This window comes from Etheostoma cragini, chromosome 7 (genome assembly GCF_013103735.1).
Source record: "Etheostoma cragini isolate CJK2018 chromosome 7, CSU_Ecrag_1.0, whole genome shotgun sequence".
In the NCBI taxonomy this organism is placed as follows: domain Eukaryota; kingdom Metazoa; phylum Chordata; class Actinopteri; order Perciformes; family Percidae; genus Etheostoma; species Etheostoma cragini.
In genome coordinates, this window is record NC_048413.1 from 7,743,437 (window position 1) to 7,763,032 (window position 19,596).

The following is a 19,596-nucleotide window of genomic DNA, read 5'->3' on the forward strand; positions in this document are numbered from 1 at the left end:
TCACCTTTAATAATAAACACCTTCATTTACAATTTGCATTTTGTGTTTACTTGTGTTGTCCTTGACTATTGTTTAAATGGGTTTGATGTTCCGAAACACTTAAGTTTGAAAAACATGCAAAGGAACAGGAAATGAGGAAGGGGGCAAACACTTTTTCATACCACTGTATATGACACATGCCTTTGTTGTGAGAGACCTGGATTTGATTCCCGTTGCAATGCATCAACCAATGTGTCTTTAAGCAAGACACTTGACCCCTAGTTGCTCCAGAGGAGTGCAACTGCTTATACATTTAGCAATTGTAAGTCGCTTTGGAAGTGTATTTTCCAAATAAAAGTGTCAGCTAAATACCATGTAATGTAATAAGGAACTTGTTGTGTAACACCTGTGCTAGTCCTGCTATGACGAATCAAAGTGCCATGCTGTGAAATAGACCTCAAAGTTGTTTTGAATGTTTTGTCCACCCTCATGTACATGCATGAAGGAGACGTAATATCAAAAACAACCTATAAAGCAATCCATTACAACACCTTTCCAGTGCCTCTCTGGCACATACAACCTGAACATTACATGCTTCACAGTAATAAGGTGTGGCTAATAAAACTGATAATAAATGCTGTTCTCTAAAAGCAACAGACATACAGCAAGTGTCCAACATCATGCATCTACAACCAGCAGGGTAGTAAAATCTGCATGACACCACTGCCTCTTCCACACTGAAAGAAGATGTTTTTATCAGGGGGTTCCCTCTACGTCTGCTGAAGAGAGACAGGAAATGGGGGAGAGAGAGGGGGTATGACATGCAGGACAGGGACTCAGGTTGGATTCGAGTCTGGGCCGCTGGCAAGGACTGAGCCCACATGGGGCGCATGCTCCACAAGGTGAGCTGTAGACCGCCCCCACCACTGCGTCTTTTAGAGGATTTGATATGCCACTTTTTCAGTTGAATTTGACTATAATTAAGTTTGATTTGGGACAGACACTTTGCTTGGTTTGCTTTTCTGTTGCTTTGCTTTGTGTCTCCAGGGCGGCAGAGCTCTTGGAGGGTAATCAGTGGCATGGGACATGGGATATGCATATAAACCAGAGCCGCAGCTAGTCCTTGGCAAGCTTTCTCACCTCAAACACCTCTGTGTTGTGGCCTTTGGGTTCTGTTCCTTGTTTTAACATCACAACATTCCATGCAACACATTTTTGCTCATCCTCTCTTTACCCTACTGACATTACAGTTTCTTGCAATCTATTTGTTGGACTTCTTTTGGTTATTTTGTAGTAAATTAATTACTTTGTTAGTTTTTATACCTTTATGCCTCCCATTTTGGTCCCAGTTTGAGGGCCGGGCTGTGACCGATTGCAACCACGAATCCCAGTTTGCATAAACAGAAAAACACCATGGCAGCTGTAGGTATCCCATAATCCTATCTAAAGAAACCTTATCTACCTCTGTAATCCTTTCTAAGATTAACAAAGAAATTGAGCAGGAAATCACCACCATTCAACTTTTGTCCACATTTTGTGTTTTTATACGTGAAGGTGTTTTTTTCCAGAATTACTTTCAGATTTTTATAAAATGCCTAGAAACTTGTGGTTAAATGTAAAAAGTCAACCTCTGTGACGGTCCATACAACATCTGCAACCAAATTAGATGAAAGCCAAGAGCATAATTTCTCCAGAGGTGCTAATCTTTTAAAATGATTGGATATTCAAAAGTTGGGCCCAAAGTTATTTTATGCTCTGGCACCAAAATTAATCAGGTTTTAATCATTTATATAGCGAGAAAAAAGAGGCAGACAGCCACTTTTTCACTTAGTTTATTTCTTAGTTTAATTAACACACTGGAATGTCACACTGGACACACATGTCCACTGGAAGAATTGTTTTGCAGCCTCAGTATATGAATAAGTTTATAATTCACTCATGACTTTAAATCCTAGACATCCTCCACGCAGCCAAGTGTGTTGATGCCAAACAACTCAACATTAAAATAAAGAGGATCCAACGCAGAGTTGCCCACCAACTAGTTTAAACAAACATAAAAAAATGGGGATTAGAATCACATTTGTGGCATATAATTCCATATGTTTATTTATTTAATCATATTAACTGTTGTGACACTATGGTGTCCCTGTAGAGTCAGCTGACCTTATTTCCTCTTGTTCCAGTGTCAGTAATGGAGTGGCGGTTGTGGTCATTACTGTGGAATAGAAAATCAATTCTTCTTAATGAATTACTGACAATTTAATCTCCTAGAAACTATGTTTATGTAAGCTACTAGTAGGTAGTAGGTTAGACTTCTTGTCCATAATATGGAAAATTCTTTTTGGCTTCATATGCACATTAAAATAAGCCATTAAGAACATGTCAACAACAAGAACAAAAACCTATTTAAGGCAGATAACATGATTTGAGTCAGTTTTAGCTGACAAGTTAGAGTCAGTTATGTGAGCTTTTGTTATTCTGGGTAAAAAAAAAAGGCACTGTCTCACGTTTGATGCAGTGTCTGAGTTAACATGCAGCTGAGGCATACCTGTGTGGGAGACGCGGAGACTGACACCAGTGTAGACGTTCTTTCCATGTCTGGCAATGACACACCAGTACATACCCTGATCGCTTTCTTTGAGAGAAGACATAGTCACAGTGAAGACTCCTGCATCCTTATCATCTGCAATGGAGCTTCTGTCACTATGTTCCTCCCCTGGGGTTCTCACCACTATGCGACACAGCTCATAGAATGCTCCTTTGCACCAGTACTTTGGGTATTCTTTAAACTGAAGCACGTACTGACAAGAGACAGCCACAGATGCTCCGTTTGCTCCTGTAACCACCATGGGAGCTGACAACTGGCCTGAATCCACCACATGCTTTGTTAGCCAAAAGAGAAAGAGAGCTGGACCTGTGAAAATGTAAAAAAACACAAGTTGATAACCATTGTTTACAGATTTCTTTGCCATTACACAGCTACAGTATTTTGAAGCTGTAGCTGTTTCATCCTAGGTACTGCCGTTCTATGTACAGTACTTATTTTTTATTTTGGTCCCCCTGTCTTTTCTCTTCTTACCCTTTATTGATTTACTTTGTGTCTCTCTTACATTCTTTTTGTATTAATGGCATATGTTGCTGTGTTGATCTGCCCACGGACTACAGATGGAAATGAGCTTTTTTTGCTAACTGTGTCACATTCACAGTTTGAGTGTAAACAAAAAAATGTCAATTGATGTGGATTGTCCCTTTTAAATAAGCAAATAAATTAATAAATACATAAATAAAAAGCTGCTGTTACCATTGAAGAAGCCAAGGCCCATCCCTGCAGTCGTTATGATTGGAACTGAAAGAACAATGGGAAACAAAAGTGTGCAATGCTTCCTCTTATTTCTCCCGTGTCGTAAGGCTGTGCAATTGGGTGATTCATGGGGTTTTACCATTGTTCCTTTGCGTAGGCTAATGTTTGTATGAGCATTCATATTTGGATCTCACAGCACGTACATCTTTCTACTGTGTAGTGTATCATGTCCATCTGTGTGGGATACTTAAAGGTGCTCTAAGCGATGTTGGCTGACGTTACTTCTTGTTGACGTTCAAAGTATTTTCAAGCAAAATTAGACCAGTTTGCCCCTCCCACTTCCTCATCCTGCCCCATGCCCCTCCCTTCCGTGCTTCCGCGCACCAAACCCCAACCCCCACCCCCAAATCCTTGTGGTCGGTTATTGGCTGGAACGCTGGAACACTGTGTGTGCATGCTTGGTGGTGCAGGTGGGCACAGTTTAGTTTTGTGGCCGTTTGTAGACCCTGGGCTGTCTACAGAGACCGTGTTTTTTTACAGCGTGTTCCGGGGTACAGGCAGCTCGCGGATAGTGAGGAGATGTGTGCCGTATGTGACAACACATGTAGCCTAAAACACGCGTGACATCGCTTAGAGCACCTTCGATTGTAAGGCCAGTTTATTTACTTAAACAGCAGGTGGCACTAAAGGCCAGACTGTCGCAGGACATGATACGTTAGTACAGTGTCTATCAGCTGGGGATCTATTCTTAGTTAATGTACTTTATAAAGAAAGAAAGTGAATTAAGACTGCATTAAGAAAATCAAATGAGGAGGTGGCAGGGTTTCCATTTTCTATCTATCTATCTATCTATCTATCTATCTATCTATCTATCTATCTATCTATCTATCTATCTGTCTGTCTGTCTGTCTGTCTGTCTGTCTGTCTGTCTGTCTGTCTGTCTATCTATCTATGTATCTATCTATCTGTCTGTCTGTCTGTCTATCTATCTATCTATCTATCTATCTATCTATCTATCTATCTATCTATCTATCTATCCATTATTCCATCAATCCAGCTATCTATCCAGCTATCTATCTATCTATCTATCTATCTATCTATCTATCTATTCATCCATCCATCCATCCATCTGTCTATCTATTCATTCATCCATCGATCCATCATCCATCAAATATCTATTTGTTCATCCATCCATCCATAAATCAATCTATCTATACCTATATTTCTATCTATCTATCTCTCTCTCTGTCTATCTATCTGTCTATCTATCTATCTATCGCCCCATTGCTTCAGGTCCACTGCGTTTATCTGAGTACTTCTGCAGGCTTTTTGTATTCATCTACTTGCCCTTTTGCACCACTGTACATTTTTAATGGCTTAATAATGATGTAACTGATGCCAATCATTATCATAAAAGATTATGCCTTCAGATTTCTGTCCGTTGGCTTCCTCATTTCATGTCCATATTACATTATCACAGTGTTTGACTTTGCTTTGTTCTGTGGTGAAGTTCAGTCCAGCAGACATGCGTTGGCTCTATGTTTCATTTTGTCTGTTTCAGTGAAAGCGAACGTATTGCTGTTCTGTAATATTTACAACAACAACCAACAACATTTTTTAGTGAGGAAAATAATTGTATAACATACACCACAAGGTGTATTATGGCTGTGTAATCTGAGCTGATTGTGCCAGAGAGCGGATGTGTGAGATTACTACATGAACACATTTAGGTAGACTGGCATGTGTTTTCCCAACAGGATCACAATGAACTTCATCTCCCATATTCTAAAACATTACTCTTTGCAACAAACTAAGAACTTAACAGCCCAGTTATCAGTTCTTTACTCATTTCTAATGGCATGGATGAAGAGATTCCCTGAGTTTACTGTAGGTTAAAGCTGGAAATGACCTTTCCTCTGAGCCAGTGCACAGGAAAAAAACAGATGCATGTTGGTGCTGAGTGGACAAGGCATGAAGGTTACGTCTCCCACAGCCACATTTCTGTTTTTCAAAACCTATCTTATAACTACTGCCTCGTTAACCTATTAAACATGTGCTTAGGGTAGTTTTATTTGAGAATTGTGGCACAGAAACATAGCTTCTACCACTTTGGTTTCTTAGTGAATATTCAGGCTGCTATTGGATGAGGTCACACTGTTAGCATTCTTTTATTTTGAACTGAGCAGATGTATAATTTAAGTACATTTATGATATGTGATTAGTCTTTGATTTGCACCTCGAGGAAAGTACCAAAACTTTCCTGAGATGATGAAATGACCTTGATGAAAACTTAAAATGGACTGTTTTTCACTTTCACCGGTTGTAAAAAAATCTGTCGTTAGGTTTTTGTATATTTGTTTGACGTCCTTTTTTCAGTTTTTGTTAGGCGTCATGACAAAAAGACGTTGTTTTGGAAAAGGAACGGCAGTACTCTCAGCTTCAGCTCAGCCAAGATGTTTTTTTTCCGCTGTTACCAGCATATCTTTCTTTAAATATTATATAAACTATTAAAGATAAAGAAGGCTGCATCATAATGGAGGTGAAATGATTAGATAAGTTCTCTGTTTACTGTGTGAATGCTTTTGATTTCATTGTAAATCCTTCGTTATGACATATCACGATCCTCTTCTCAGCATGATGGGAGCTGTCAGACACATTCATTATCACATATCTTCAGTCTGAGAGGTTTTTCAAAGGCACTGTTTCCTGTTGTTTATGCGAGTTGACTTCTAATGTGTTATGTCACCGCTGAACAGACAGCTAATTTACTGTGCAATATGAAAGACATATTTGATAAGATATCATGTATTTATGTACTTTAATCATATCAACAAACATTTGTCTTTCCCCTTGTTTTGCTGTGCATGCATAGATACCCCACTTTTAAAATTAAATGTTTCTCTTTCTGCTACAAGATGAGAATGTTTATTACACTTTTGGCAGGCATAAAAGGCTGATGCGTAATGCAAAAAAATGGGATACTTGTACTTAAATATTGTATTTTGTGTGACTTTTGAAACAAAGCCTCATGCATATTTTCTGCATTGTGTTTGCTTTTGGTTTGGACAAATGAGTCCTTCACACAAGGAGAAAGTGAGCCTGTGGTGAAAACACGCCTGCAAATGTGATAAGTAATCATATATTACTCTTTGAGTGAACACTTTTGATTATCGTCTCTGAAACAATCTTAAGCAAATGAACACCCTTTTGGCCCACGTTCCAGTTTTGTTAAGTTTGAGCAAACTGAGAGTGTATAAAAGTGAGTGTATCTGTTAGGTGACCTCCTTGTACAAGGTAGACATGGGCAAAATACTGTTTGTGACGGGTAAGTCCATGCTTCTGTATTTTCAAACGTTTGTCTCTTGTATGTGGAGCACATAGTCTTCTGGTAATTGCTATTTCAGCGATTTGGATGAAAAATGTGTTGCATCCACTTTTGTAAGGGGAATTTGAAGCACTTTTTCCAGTAAATGTTTTTTTGCTTGAAGATAATATGTGGCGTTTAATTTTACAGCCGTGGCCTTGCTACTGCATGCGCAGCTCGGTAAGTGTGCACGTTTCATTTTCTTTTTATGGTCAGAAATCGCATTGCAATACATGTTTGGTCCATCAATAATTCATTTCTTTCGAATCAAAGGCTCCGCCTTCATACTGTCATGCTACTTCACAAACTGGGCACAGTACAGACCACCTCCAACCATATTTATGCCCAATGACATCGACCCATGCCTGTGTACCCATCTTCTGTATGCCTTCGCCACCATAAAGAACAACCAACTGGCCACCTATGAGTGGAACGACGTGGAGCTTTACAGTCAGTTCAACGCCCTGAAGAACAAGTGAGTTGCAGAAACATGTCTCTTTCATTTTGGAAAGAAAAGGGAATTACGTAATGAGGAATGTAAAAAAACATGAAAATGTCTTGTTTCTTGGCAGGAATGGCAACCTGAAGACTCTTCTGTCTGTTGGAGGATGGAACTTTGGCTCTTCAGGGTGAGTTACTCTCCAAATATCTGCAGACACAGCATTTTAAATAGTGGAGATGTTCTGGTATTTTTTTAACACAATCACTTCTGTTCCCACATTAGTTTTTCACAAATGGTGTTGAGCCCTGCCAACCGTCAGACCTTCATCAACTCGGTTATTTCATTCCTGAGGATGTATGAGTTTGATGGGCTTGACATTGACTGGGAGTATCCAGCCAACAGAGGAGGCTCTCCTCAGGACAAGCAGTACTACTCTGTTTTCCTGGAGGTTTGTTTGCTCTGTCCGGTTTACCACTCAGTTTGTGGTTAATTGTTTTTTCCAATACAGAATAAATATTTTCACATACAATACCAAATATAATTGCTTAAGGTTGCCTTGGATTTTACATTAAATCCCTGCAGGGTTTCCACTTGCCCTGTGCTGAATAAAAATACACATAAAAGCAAAACAACCCACAACCTGACCATGTTACAAAGCAAGGATTATTAACACTGGATTTCATTTTACACAAAACATTTGATATTTGTTGACATTCAACAGGAGATGAGAGCTGCCTTTGAGAATGAGGCCAAGCAGAGCAACAAGGCTCGTCTCCTGATGTCTGCTGCTGTGTCGGCTGGAAAGGACACCATTGATTCTGCTTATCAGATTCCCAAGCTTGGCCAGTAAGCACTTGAAACAACATGTGTGGTGCGCCCAGTCTTATCCACCACAACATAATGAGTTACAGATGAACGGAACAAAACCAAATTTTCCCCTTCAAGTTCAAATTGATTAATATATGCTTGTTAAGGTTGCTGTGGTAACCTCTTCCCCTCTTGTTTTTTGCCCCCCAGGGCCCTGGATATGATCAACGTGATGACATATGACTTCCATGGCTCTTGGGACCCCATGACTGGCGAGTGCAGTCCTCTGTTCAAAGGCCCTGAGGACCAGGGTGGCTTCATCTATTTCAATGTGGTGAGTACTTGACCATCCTCACAAACAGAGTTTCAGTTCACTAAAACTGGGCTTGTGCAACGAATACACCTGCAGTCTGCAAGCTTACAAACATTCACAAGCATTTACAAAAGCTATCTAGTTCCAGAGCCACGTACATTTCCTTTGTTTCAGGACTATGCCATGAACTACTGGAAGAGCCAGGGAGCCCCAGCTGAGAAGCTTATTGTTGGTTTGCCTACATACGGAAACACATTCACTCTTAGGAACCCTGCTAACCATGGTGTTGGTGCACCTATTGCTGGCGCTGGAACTCCAGGAAAGTACACACAAGAGGCGGGAGAGCTTGCTTACTTTGAGGTACGCTTTGTCATTATCGTAACAACGTCAGCTTGAATGCTGATGGTGGTTCAGTGTTAGTTAATATTCATTTGTGTGCTTGACAACAGAGCAGGATGGTTTATCATCGTGGCACAGACTCCAGATGAAGAAGCGAATGAGTTTCTAGGCTAGGCATTAATGAACTGCTTTGTGAAATTACAGATCTGCGGCTTTTTGAAAAATGGAGCTACTGAGGTTTGGAACCAGGCCCAGGATGTGCCATATGCCTACAAGGGAAACCAGTGGGTGGGCTATGACAACATGAAGAGCTTCCAGATCAAGGTAACAGAACTGCACAGATTGTTTGTTTTACCGTTTGACAGGCCAATCTGTTGTACCTCAGAGCTAAATGTTTCCCAATCACCATAAACTGTCAAGACTTTATTAAGTATTAATATAAATAAATGTGAAAGTTCTCCCTCTGTGCTACAGCAGAATGTGACAGGAGCACATTTATTAGAATGTCTTTTATTTGATCCCTTTTTTTTCTGTATGTGGGGTCATGCTGCAGTTATCATCAAACACTGCATCAAGGTCTTTGGATGAAGTTGCCATGTGTGTTTTTTGTACTGAAAATGCTGTACTACAACACCTCCTGCTGGCTGTCTGTAGGTTGACTGGCTGACAAAGAGTAACTTTGGAGGTGCCATGGTGTGGACCCTTGACATGGACGACTACATGGGCACTTTCTGCAACCAGGGAAAATACCCACTGATTAATGTTCTTAAAAAGGGCCTCAATCTGGAACAAGCATGTAAGACTTGCACTTCATCATTGGTGAACAACGTTGAACACAGTGTTCTCACAGTGTTCTCACAACATTTTTTTAAATAATACATTTGTGGTGTTTTTCAGCCTGCACCCCTCCAGCCACTCCCCTTCCTCCAATCGCAGGAGTGAGCACAACTCCCGGAGGCAGCTCTGGAGGCAGCTCCAGCGGAGGCTCCAGTGGCGGTAGCAGTTCCTCTGGTGGGGCTTCGGGCACCAGCGGCATGGACAGTAGTTTCTGCGTTGGAAAGGCCAACGGCATGTACCCCAACCCAACAAACAAGAACCAATTTTACAACTGCAGCAGCGGCAAAACCTACTTTGAGAACTGCGCTTCTGGTCTGGTCTTTGACGCGTCCTGTTCTTGTTGCAACTGGTCCTAAAGCTGAAGTCATATATTGATTGTTCAAAGGCTAGATGACTCTGTTTTACAGTTGTTCTTTGTTCTCAAGGGCTAACTTCTAGAACAAAATCGTTCCTTCTGCTTAGGATGGTTAACAATGTAAAACCTGACGCTCTCCTCTTTGAAAGCCAAGAAAATAAACATTTGAATGGTTGCTTGTGTTTTTTTTCATTTGTTGTCATTTTTAAAATGCAGAATTGTCCCAGTATTAGTACCAAACTACACTGTGTTCATATGCATTCCATGTACATGTGCCAAACAATATGCAAAAACTCATAAAACAGAATGAAAACACAAGATTACAGTTAAAACGTCAATAGAAAACCATTTAAACAGAAGTATCCTACAGGTGATCATAATCCTTGTATTGTACATTTTGAATGCTGATGCTATATAAAACAGAACACCAAACCACAATTTGATGAACACTGTCAGTGATTCACAAGATCTAAGAGTTTAAACTTGAACCTGTAACAGTAGCATATTATCTACTTTGCAAATATGTAATTTCCAGCTAAATAAAAGTACATCGGTAAAATGTTCATTCACTATCCTTTGGTAAAACATCTTTGATCCTTCATCTTTGAGGATAGAATATTGTAATACTACATCCCCTAGGACCGCCAGTAGAGGACCAAGCACTGCTAATGCCCCTCTCGGCTGCTCTCTGTCTCTTCTTTCTGTTCTGTTTTGCCACATCCATTCTCTTCTTTTGCTGGTTCCTCCTGCATGGCTGACTTTTTTGTTGTTCCTGTTGGGATGCAGAGGGAGTATAAAAAGGGGAATGATGAGTGTGAAATGAATGAAAACAAACCTTAGGCAGCAGTGTGTGAGTGTTTTGGTTGATACTGTACCTGTGAGGTAATTTCTATGCATTCGGTGGAACAGCAGGAGACCAATAAAGAGGATAAAACCAAGGCAGCCGATTATCATTCCACACAGCAGGAAGCTGTAGCTGCCTTGGGCCTGGATAATCTGAGGATGAGATAGGAACATTAAACTGCTGAACACAAATCTAAATCTCCACTGGGCTTGTTTCTGCAGTTATAAGCATATTTCTCACACTTCTGCACATTCTCTTTTTCTACAATATTGAAGATAGTCTTACTGAGCCAACCAGAACCTGCATAACCATCTCTCCCATCCCTGCACTTGTCACCAGGACGGACGTTGCACACCCTGCAAAAACAGAAATGCATGGTTTATTTCCTCTCCTTGCTATGATTCTATTACTGTGTTATATGTATTTTGCTGTAAACACTTTGTTACCCTGATAATCAAGGATGTCTTCGGTATAGGCGAGCATACAGGGGAATATGCTGCTGAGGAAAAGCCCACAAAGAAATGTCCCGGCAAACAGAAAGGTGCTGCTGGTGTAGAATATAAGCAGCATCAAGACCGTAACAATGGCAGCTGCCTGTAGACACAAAAAGAGAGTATTATCAATTAAGTGTTTGACCTCCAAGTTTAATTGTGCATGTCTCATCTATCATGCCTGAATCATTCCAAAAAAAGGTGCCAATGACCCAACTCAGTTCCATCACATGATCATCACATGTGTCTTGGAAATATTTATATTCATAAGTACATCTGTGTGGTTATGAAACAAAGGATAATTTAATTTGGGCTATATGGGTTTGCTGAATATCTATATTTCCCATAGCATTGCATGGATCTACTCAACAAATCATTAGATATAGCCTATTCTTGTATAAATATCAGTCTAAAAATAAGACATTTAGAAGTAAGGGTACTCATGTGGACAAAAATGTGAATTGCTGGTACTCAGAACTGATGAGTACTGGTCCATTTCAGGCACTGTTTATGGGAAATGTGATGCCTTTCTATATGTTTTATGGCCTTACCAGGTTGAACATGAGCAGTCTTACAGGCTGGAAACGGTACGAGAGAGGAATGGACAACAGACGTCCTGCAGTGATGGCTGCCCAAAAGATACTGGCCAGGTAACCCGCTGTCTTATTAGGCAACAATATAGGTGGTGACACACCGTAGGTGTAGACAAAACCGGCATATGCACCCTGAAAGGAAAAGGCGAATTATATTATAGTGTTAGAGTTATATGCAAAGCAGATTTTGCATGCATTCAGACAATTTTATGTGAAAATGCACACCAAATTATTTATCTGCAGCCCTCACTCACCACAATACCATCGGTCATGAAGAGCACCATCCCACCGAGGATATGAATCATAAAGAAGGATACTGGCAGCCCACGCAGGTTATCATTCTGACAGCAGCTAAAGATATTCTTATGACCTGTGACAGAGGGTAAGGTCACAAATGACAGATTGTAGCACACAAAATGACATTTATTGTGATTTCTCCCCCTATAAACCAACTGAAACCCACTGAATAAAATATGCATCATTCATCTTGAAACAAAAGTCCTGTAAAAGAAAATCACTTCTTCCACATCTTACCTCCAGCCTCATGTTCCTCCTGCTCCACGTCAGAGACCTCTGCCCCCTGCTGGTTCTCCATTGCTAGTTCATCTTTGTCCAGAAGACGAGGAGTGCCGCTGGGGCAGCATGGGATCAGCTGCTCCCGATACATCAGGAAGAGGACTGCAATGGGCACGGGTAGCTGAGGGTGTACAAATGTTATTTTCACTTCAACTAAAATGTAAAACTTAGAAAGAAAGTTACACATCTGCTACTGTACATCTGTTCAGTGTCTTACATTGAGAAGCGCCATGATCCAGAAGGCATAGTGCACATTGGACTCCTCTTTCACCCCCTCTTGATATGGCAGGTTGCTCTGAGTTATGTTGTGCTCTGCAATCGGACTGTTTCTCAGCACGTTCCTGAAATGATGCATGATCTCTGTCCCATTCTCTGTGTGATTCCCACAGCCCATCTCTGAGAGAAAAGGATCAGCAATCAGTGGGCTCACCAGGGCTCCGAATCCAATGAAGAAATGAAGAGCCTGAAGAATTGTAGAAGGCAAAAGCCAGAGACATGATTTACTGTGCTTTTTATAATATATGTATTGGCTCATATCTTGAGAAAACAAACCTACTTAACATAGCGTGTAGAACATTATGGATGTTAACATGTGTGGAGAAAGACAAATCAAACTTCTCTAATTTAACATAATTAACTAACTTTATGTTATCTCTGAATCTGCTATTAACTAATCATTGAATGCAAGTGCTATCATTACATATACATGCATTTTTCTACAGATAAGGTACGGGTACTACAGGCTTTTTCACCTGTAAGAAAACCGCCGAGTCCCTCTGATAGATGGCCACCAATTGGATGTTAGCGATGGTGTCAATGATGCCCATCGCAAACCCAGACACAGCCATGGCAACGGCAAGCACGAGAACATTATTGCACAGAGGGATGATGGCAAATATTACAGAGATGGTGAGAGCAGAGACAAATAGGGCAGCAAGAGCACTGAACAACCTTTAAAAAAAGAAAAGAGACCAAAACGGTTATGATCACGGCCACATCTTTTATTCATGCACACCATACACATGCACAGCTGAGTCTGGGGGGATGATACTTACGTCCTCTTGAAAATACCACCAATAGAGCTGCCAATCAACAAGCAGAACTGCTGGGCAAAGAATACCCAAGTAATCTGACTAAGTGTTGACTTTGTTTGACATTGCAAGTCCAAAATTGTAGGTCCAAGGAAAGCAATGCAGAGTCCAAAGCTGAAGAAAACACTCCAGTAGGTCAGTGTGTGATGGGCATTCCTCTTAAACAGAGTCACAATCCGTTCATCCACAAACATCTCGACCAGAGTGCAGTTAAGATAGATGTACCTCAGTAAAACCGACTGCCAAGGACCTTTTGTTACCAAGTGTTACAATCTCAACATGTGGGAGCAGCCCGTGAAGCTTTGTGGATGTTTTTTGTGGTTTCATGACGAGTTTATTTAAAAGCATTTAGCGACCTCCTCTTTGGATTGCTTAACTGAAAAGGATGTCCTCTTTAGTTAATGGATGAAGGGGAGTTTCTTCCAAAAATAATATGAGCATTTGAATTGTGTCAATGATTAGCAATGAAAAAGAATCTGTGTTGAAATGCTACCAGAAAGTGTGCATTTATGTGTTATGGCACTACTAACCCTATCAATGGACAATGTATCATTCAGGATCAATGACAAATATGGACAAGTTGTCTTTTCTTTCATACCTGGACAACCTTGTGGCGCTTATTGTAAAAGAAGACTGGACACTGACATGAGATGCAATCTGTCATTAAAATAAAGATAAATTAATTTTACTATTTGGAATTCTATATGAAAAGCAAGGTGTTAATCAGTGAATCTAACATTTATTATCATTTATCATTTATTATAAAACTAAGGTCAACATCACTTCCTTTCTTCTCATCCAGTCTTGTGTGCAAACTATGTATATGTATGTTTGCCCACAATGTTTCTAATTATTTATTCTCTCTTTTTAGCTGCTAGTAGTGATGTTGCTCGATGGATGGCAATGTCTTTTGGTCAGTCTTGTATCTTCTTCTTGTCCTTGAATTTCCTTTCTTGCCAGCATGTGTGTGTGGGTCAGTCTAAAGTTCCGAAAGGCCATTCAGGATAATATATGCAATGATATGACACTACAATATTTAGCTTGATCCTATTTGAGAATAGATGTTAACCTGGTGAGAAACAGATACTGTGCATATCAAGGCTACTGCATGATTTCGATATTTGCAATTCTTGCACTTTGAATGTTCTATGGAATTTGTTCTTTTTTAATTACATTTACGTTGTATCACTTGGCCCTCAGTGGTATGAATAAAGGAAAGGACTTGTGGCCAAGTTAGCTCGGCGTTAGTGTGTGGAGGTTTGCTCCTCGACAGAGCGGCCACGGGTTCGGCTCCGACCTGCGGCCCTTTGCTGCCTGCCATTCCCCCCCCTCTCTCCCCTTACATGTCTTCATCTGTCCTGTGGAAAGGAGGGCCTAAAACGCCCCAAAAAGAATCTTTAAAAAAGAAAAGAAAGGACTTACCTAATCCTTTCAATGATTGCATGGGAGAAGCAAAGCTGCACTGGCTGTGGCCAAATATGGGCGTCCGGCAGGGTTGAAACAGGGGAAACTAAAGACATCTCAATACAGGCTTGTTAACAAACCTGGGAATCTTTAAACTTTTTATATAGGTTTTTGAGTTGTTTGTATTATATATTTGCAAGATGGTGACGATCACATGTTTTTTAATGTGTGATTTAATGCTCTCAGTAATCAATGAATTATCTTTAATACATCTCATTTTTCTTGGTTCTTATCTTGCTGCTGCAGTGACCCAATTAGTTACTTTGCAAGGTTGTTTGTCTCTAAATACACAAGTATGATGAAAATCTATGGCAGTTGTTTGAAGTTTTTCAATATGACACAATTTCCTGTAGCTCTATCTTTTGACCCAGTGGAGCATATGCCATGATCCCACAGCCTACCAAGCTAAGCTGTGTAACTGATTGGCCAACATGCCCTGCAAGGTGGAGATGGTAGTACCGGTTCTTAACCCTGAGAAATATGTGTGTTTATACAAAAGGCATTCATTAACATCTGCTTCCTCTTCTGGAGATACAGCAACACAAGAAGACTTCTCCAGGTAATTGTCAACTAACGTGATCTGAGAGGTGTGCAAGTGGGTGTTAAAAATCAACAGCAGCTTCTCGATATGGTAGCAGGATATCTTTTAGTGAATTAACCTATTATTATTATACACACAGGTTTGATCAGGATGAGGTACTGTACGTGTTCCCTAATCAAGGGACAAAAAAAAAACTTGAAAATCGGTGTACTTGAGGAAGTGAGTCAGCCAATAGGTGTACAGCTGATGCACATTTTCAAGTTTCAAGTTTATTTAATTTATACCACTTAAAAAGCAACCCATCTTTGCACTAAAGTGCTTCACAAGGATAAAAACCTACCGTATGATACACGCATAAATCACACATAGATAAAAAGAAAAAAATGGTCTCAAGGTGCGTCTTAAAAACCTCCACAGACTCAACCTGTCTAATGGCTTCCAGGAGGCTCGTCCAGAGCCGAGGAGCCGCTCCAGAAAAGGCCCTGTCGCCGGCCTTGTTTCCCCCACTACAGGGACACAGCAAACATACCACGATGGGGGGATCTGAGTGGTCTGGTGGTATGTAGGCACGAGACTATATGGAGGGATTTGTAGTTGATCATTATAAAAAGTAAATGCTATTTTCCATAAAAGTAAATGTAATCCACCTAAGTTTCTTTATTGTATTTTTGTTGAGAGGTTTTACACACTCAGGACTTGTTGAGCACAATGTAGAATACGATGCTGCTTGGATTTATAGTCTGTGTTGCTCCACACATTGTTTTTTGAAATAATACAAATTAAATTTCAACTGCAGGACACAAGATGTCTCCTATTTCACTGAACAGTTCTCAGTGTAATTTCCACGCTACACTTTTCCACATGACTACTACATTCAGGTGAGCACAGATACATTTTTGTCTTTTAGTAGATGAGTGGTAAAACAGTCTTCTACTGTCCAACTCTGCACATAAATCCCTCTGCACAGTGAGGCTCAAACACCCAAGTGAAATATCAAAGTCACTTTTTGAAAAGAAATGTGCATTTTCCACACAGGGTTTCAACACTAGATGGGGTAAAAGTATTGCATTCATCCTCAATTCAAGGCAAAATCAATCAGGTTTGCCTCTTTAGAAATATAATGTTGCTCTCTCTATCTCTCAAACACAGCCAGAACACAGCATCCCTTTTTCAGTCTGACAAATGGTTTGCTGATGGCAGCCACATGAAGAGAAAAGACATCAGTAACCAGGTTTAAAGTGAACAAAAACAGCTTTGACTTGCTCCTCTATGTCGCATCTACACAGGCTGACATTTAGCCAATTCTCAATCAGAGGCCTGAGATAGTGCCCGGACAATGTGACAGGATTCAGAATCAGATTTTTTCTTTCTGGTGTTCAATCCATCTCTACTATTTTAGATTTCAATTTAATTCAATTCAATTCAATTACAATGGACTTCACTGGCATGGAAAACAGATGTTTACATGAGATTAAAAAAAAATGTACATCTTCTGTTACATCTGTTTCATAAAGGTCCAGTGTGAGTCTGCAGAGTAAAGCACCAGCTGCTATGCAGAAGAAGTACTGTAAATGCAAAAGAAGTACTGTAAATGCTATGGCTTACATGCTTATACCTCCAAAGCCTGATATATTTCTTCATAAGCCCATGAATGTGTATGTTAAATTAAACGTTAGAGAGCAAAATAAACATTTCAAGGCCTATGAGAAGGAGAAAGTGACAATATGTTTGAATGTTTTACTTGTCAAGTCAAACAGGCATACACGATTCAGTATATGCATTAACACACATGAGGGGAGTAGCTAAACTTGATATGATGCATGCTCCACTTGGAGCAATAAGTAAAGTATGTGTCACATAGCCACATTTCTCCAGTCAGTGCCCACAGCCCTGGATGGAAATGCCCTGCAGTGCACCCCCTAGACATCCCCTCAGGCCCAAAATAGAGCCAAGGATATGTGGTATGCAAACAGACTTGTCTGCAGGGCAAAACGGAGCTATTCGGCGAGGCTGTGTGCTTTCACACTAGCTGCTAGTGGAGCAGTTAAAACCCAAAGCACTTGGGAAAGTTTTGTGCACGAGTAGATTAGAAAATTCATCAAAGTGTAATTATTCAGAGAAATTTGAGAGAGAGAGAGAGAGATAGAGAGAGAGAAAATGAAACGTCACTTTCATGTGAAATCATTTCTATACAACAGATTAGGAAGCATCCTCTGGGCAAACTCTTTGCATTTTAAAAGTAAAATACAACCCATCCAAAGATGCAAAAACACGGATAAAAATACTCTAATTTTTAGTAGCGAGTAACATCTTAACCACTGTTTACTTGAGCTTACCAAAACTACATTGCACCACTGTGTTTGCCAATATTTTAAACTACTTCGATATTTGTTTTACTTGCCAGTTATGTGCCTGGATCATGTACACTAGCAACCTTCTATGAAGGTCATATATTATGCTTGTCCGTGTTTTTTGTCATATCTACAATGTTACAATGTTGGATTTTCATGTTAACCTTGTAAATAATGAGGTAAACCTATTTCAGACAATTCCTTGTAAGCTAAAACCTTCAGATTTGTGTCGCTACAAGCTGATATTGTCTTTCAAGAGTAAATAATGTAAGGAAAATGAACACAAGACATTCTACATTTACAATTATGTTGATAAAAAAGGCGTCAAGTTTTCCAACAAAATGTATTTCCTATATCACTAGTATATAAATGTAATTTCTAGAAGACAGGTTTGGAAAGCAGGAGATAAAGGTCTCACAGGAGAGATAAGACTCCAGAGTTATCTTCAATCTTAAAAGAGTGCTGCGCCTGTATTCTGATGTGTGCACATTAGGTCTTTCAGAATGTCATTTCAGTTTTGTAGTGTATTGGACTAAGTGCAAAGCCTTACTCGCTAACATTTCAGGCTTTTAATAGTATGCAAATAGAAGTTTAGGTTCAGTGGAGTGTTGATGTTTTTCCAAAGACTTCAATCGGGAATTCCCACCCAGAATTCCTAAAGCGCAGCAGCCGATCACATCTGGAGCCCTCTGAAGATAATGGCTTCTGTCAACCAATCCCCACTCTGTACTCTGTATGAATGGATACGATGCTGTATCTGTTGTTCCCTCACATGTTGGCTAATTATACACCAAGTGATGGTTACTCTCGGTCTTATCCTGAATTGTTTATCAGTGGCCAATTCATTATTTGTCGCCGTATCTACACTGTGTTTGGACCATGACCTTTTTCGTTCTGCGTGCCTAACATCATTTTTAATGTGCTGCAACTAGTGATGATAGCAAGAAACAACTAAAAATGTCAGAAAATAGCGAAAGACAAAAATGCCAAAGAAACCTGAGATGACAAACTCATACTGCTTGCTTTGTTCGGAGGATAAATTAACTAAAGACATTTAGTTAAATATTATAGAAGATGAGAACTATTCCAATATTCATTGCTAGAACTATAGTGCAGCTGACATGATTCATTTGTTGTCGAAACCTTGGGAAAAGAGAAAGCTGATGATAAACTACTGTACCCCAAAAACATTAAATGATATGAACTATGCAAAATTATGCAAAATCTAAACGCTCTTTTTTCTAATATTCTTTCTCATTCTAACATTCAGCTCAAGGCGAATAACAAACAAACAGCTTTAGATATTATACTGTCTGAGCCTAACTTTTCCAAAGAATCAAATTAAATATGTATTATATTTTATGTGGAGGTTACCACTGCAGCACAGTTTCTCCTCCCTTATGATGTAGCTGTAATTCTAGGAATCATTGTAATCTATTGAGGACAGCTAACTAAACAGTCTAATCTAAAGTAGCATAACAAAGAATTAGTTTGATAGTGAAGGACAGTTTTCCTGAGTATAGAAGGCTTAGACAGAGCCAACACAGGAATAGAAATCGACCATCATGCCCATTTTCATGGATGAGATGCTTTGTCAGTATATCAGCACAGATAATAACTTGAATGCCGTGATGGAGTGTTTTCGACCTCAGTGGATTTAATGAAATGCAAGTGATGAATTCAAGAGCCCACAAAGGAAAACCAATTTCTGTATTGAGGATTTTTTTTTTCCTGAGGATTTTTCTGTCAGAGGCAGAAGAGAGAACCACTCATGCATGCAGCTGTCTGGTAATATGTTTGTACACACATCCGGACACGAAAAGCACAATGGTGATTTATTCTTTTCTATCATAAGATGTCTCTTGCTTTGCCCTTCTTCTCCTTCTCCCCTGTACTCGCTCCCCCCCC

General features: G+C 39.9%; 3 protein-coding genes across 3 annotated transcripts; 1 reads left to right on the forward strand and 2 right to left on the reverse strand.

Annotated features, from left to right (window-relative positions):
* Positions 1–1,166: 1,166 nt before the first annotated feature.
* LOC117947829 (CMRF35-like molecule 1) lies at positions 1,167–2,964 on the reverse strand. The gene is made up of 3 exons (XM_034877133.1): positions 2,528–2,964; positions 2,143–2,194; positions 1,167–2,017 (listed from the first exon to the last, which is right to left on the reverse strand). The coding sequence occupies exons 1-3, from the start codon at positions 2,949–2,951 to the stop codon at positions 1,924–1,926; spliced, it is 570 nt and encodes a 189-aa protein (XP_034733024.1). The 5' UTR covers positions 2,952–2,964; the 3' UTR covers positions 1,167–1,923.
* A 3,596-nt stretch (positions 2,965–6,560) lies between these two features.
* Positions 6,561–9,912, forward strand: LOC117947827 (acidic mammalian chitinase-like). Its single transcript, XM_034877123.1, has 11 exons — positions 6,561–6,605; positions 6,795–6,824; positions 6,918–7,119; positions 7,217–7,273; positions 7,369–7,534; positions 7,808–7,932; positions 8,104–8,227; positions 8,381–8,566; positions 8,750–8,869; positions 9,200–9,341; positions 9,443–9,912. Exons 1-11 carry the CDS (start codon positions 6,581–6,583, stop codon positions 9,736–9,738), a joined length of 1,473 nt encoding a protein of 490 aa, XP_034733014.1. The 5' UTR covers positions 6,561–6,580; the 3' UTR covers positions 9,739–9,912.
* Positions 9,913–10,225: 313 nt separating this feature from the next.
* On the reverse strand, positions 10,226–13,637 carry LOC117947892 (major facilitator superfamily domain-containing protein 4B-like). Its single transcript, XM_034877248.1, has 10 exons — positions 13,297–13,637; positions 12,994–13,192; positions 12,459–12,704; positions 12,200–12,362; positions 11,920–12,035; positions 11,624–11,797; positions 11,028–11,175; positions 10,867–10,937; positions 10,613–10,733; positions 10,226–10,509 (listed from the first exon to the last, which is right to left on the reverse strand). Exons 1-10 carry the CDS (start codon positions 13,524–13,526, stop codon positions 10,403–10,405), a joined length of 1,575 nt encoding a protein of 524 aa, XP_034733139.1. The 5' UTR covers positions 13,527–13,637; the 3' UTR covers positions 10,226–10,402.
* Between the last annotated feature and the right edge of the window lie 5,959 nt (positions 13,638–19,596).

Coding starts and splice junctions, on each gene's coding strand:
- LOC117947829 (XM_034877133.1), bottom strand. CDS start 2,951: ATGGCAAAGAAATCTGTAAACAATGGTTATCAACTTGTGTTTTTTTAC. Junction 2,195..2,527: donor TCTCCGCGTCTCCCACACAG/GTATGCCTCAGC, acceptor TCTATTCCACAG/TAATGACCACAACCGCCACT. Junction 2,018..2,142: donor CTGGAACAAGAGGAAATAAG/GTCAGCTGACTC, acceptor TGTTTAAACTAG/TTGGTGGGCAACTCTGCGTT.
- LOC117947827 (XM_034877123.1), top strand. CDS start 6,581: ATGGGCAAAATACTGTTTGTGACGG. Junction 6,825..6,917: donor GCTACTGCATGCGCAGCTCG/GTAAGTGTGCAC, acceptor TTCGAATCAAAG/GCTCCGCCTTCATACTGTCA. Junction 8,870..9,199: donor TGAAGAGCTTCCAGATCAAG/GTAACAGAACTG, acceptor GGCTGTCTGTAG/GTTGACTGGCTGACAAAGAG.
- LOC117947892 (XM_034877248.1), bottom strand. CDS start 13,526: ATGTTTGTGGATGAACGGATTGTGACTCTGTTTAAGAGGAATGCCCAT. Junction 12,036..12,199: donor GGAGGAACATGAGGCTGGAG/GTAAGATGTGGA, acceptor CCTCTGTCACAG/GTCATAAGAATATCTTTAGC. Junction 11,176..11,623: donor GACTGCTCATGTTCAACCTG/GTAAGGCCATAA, acceptor TTGTGTCTACAG/GCAGCTGCCATTGTTACGGT.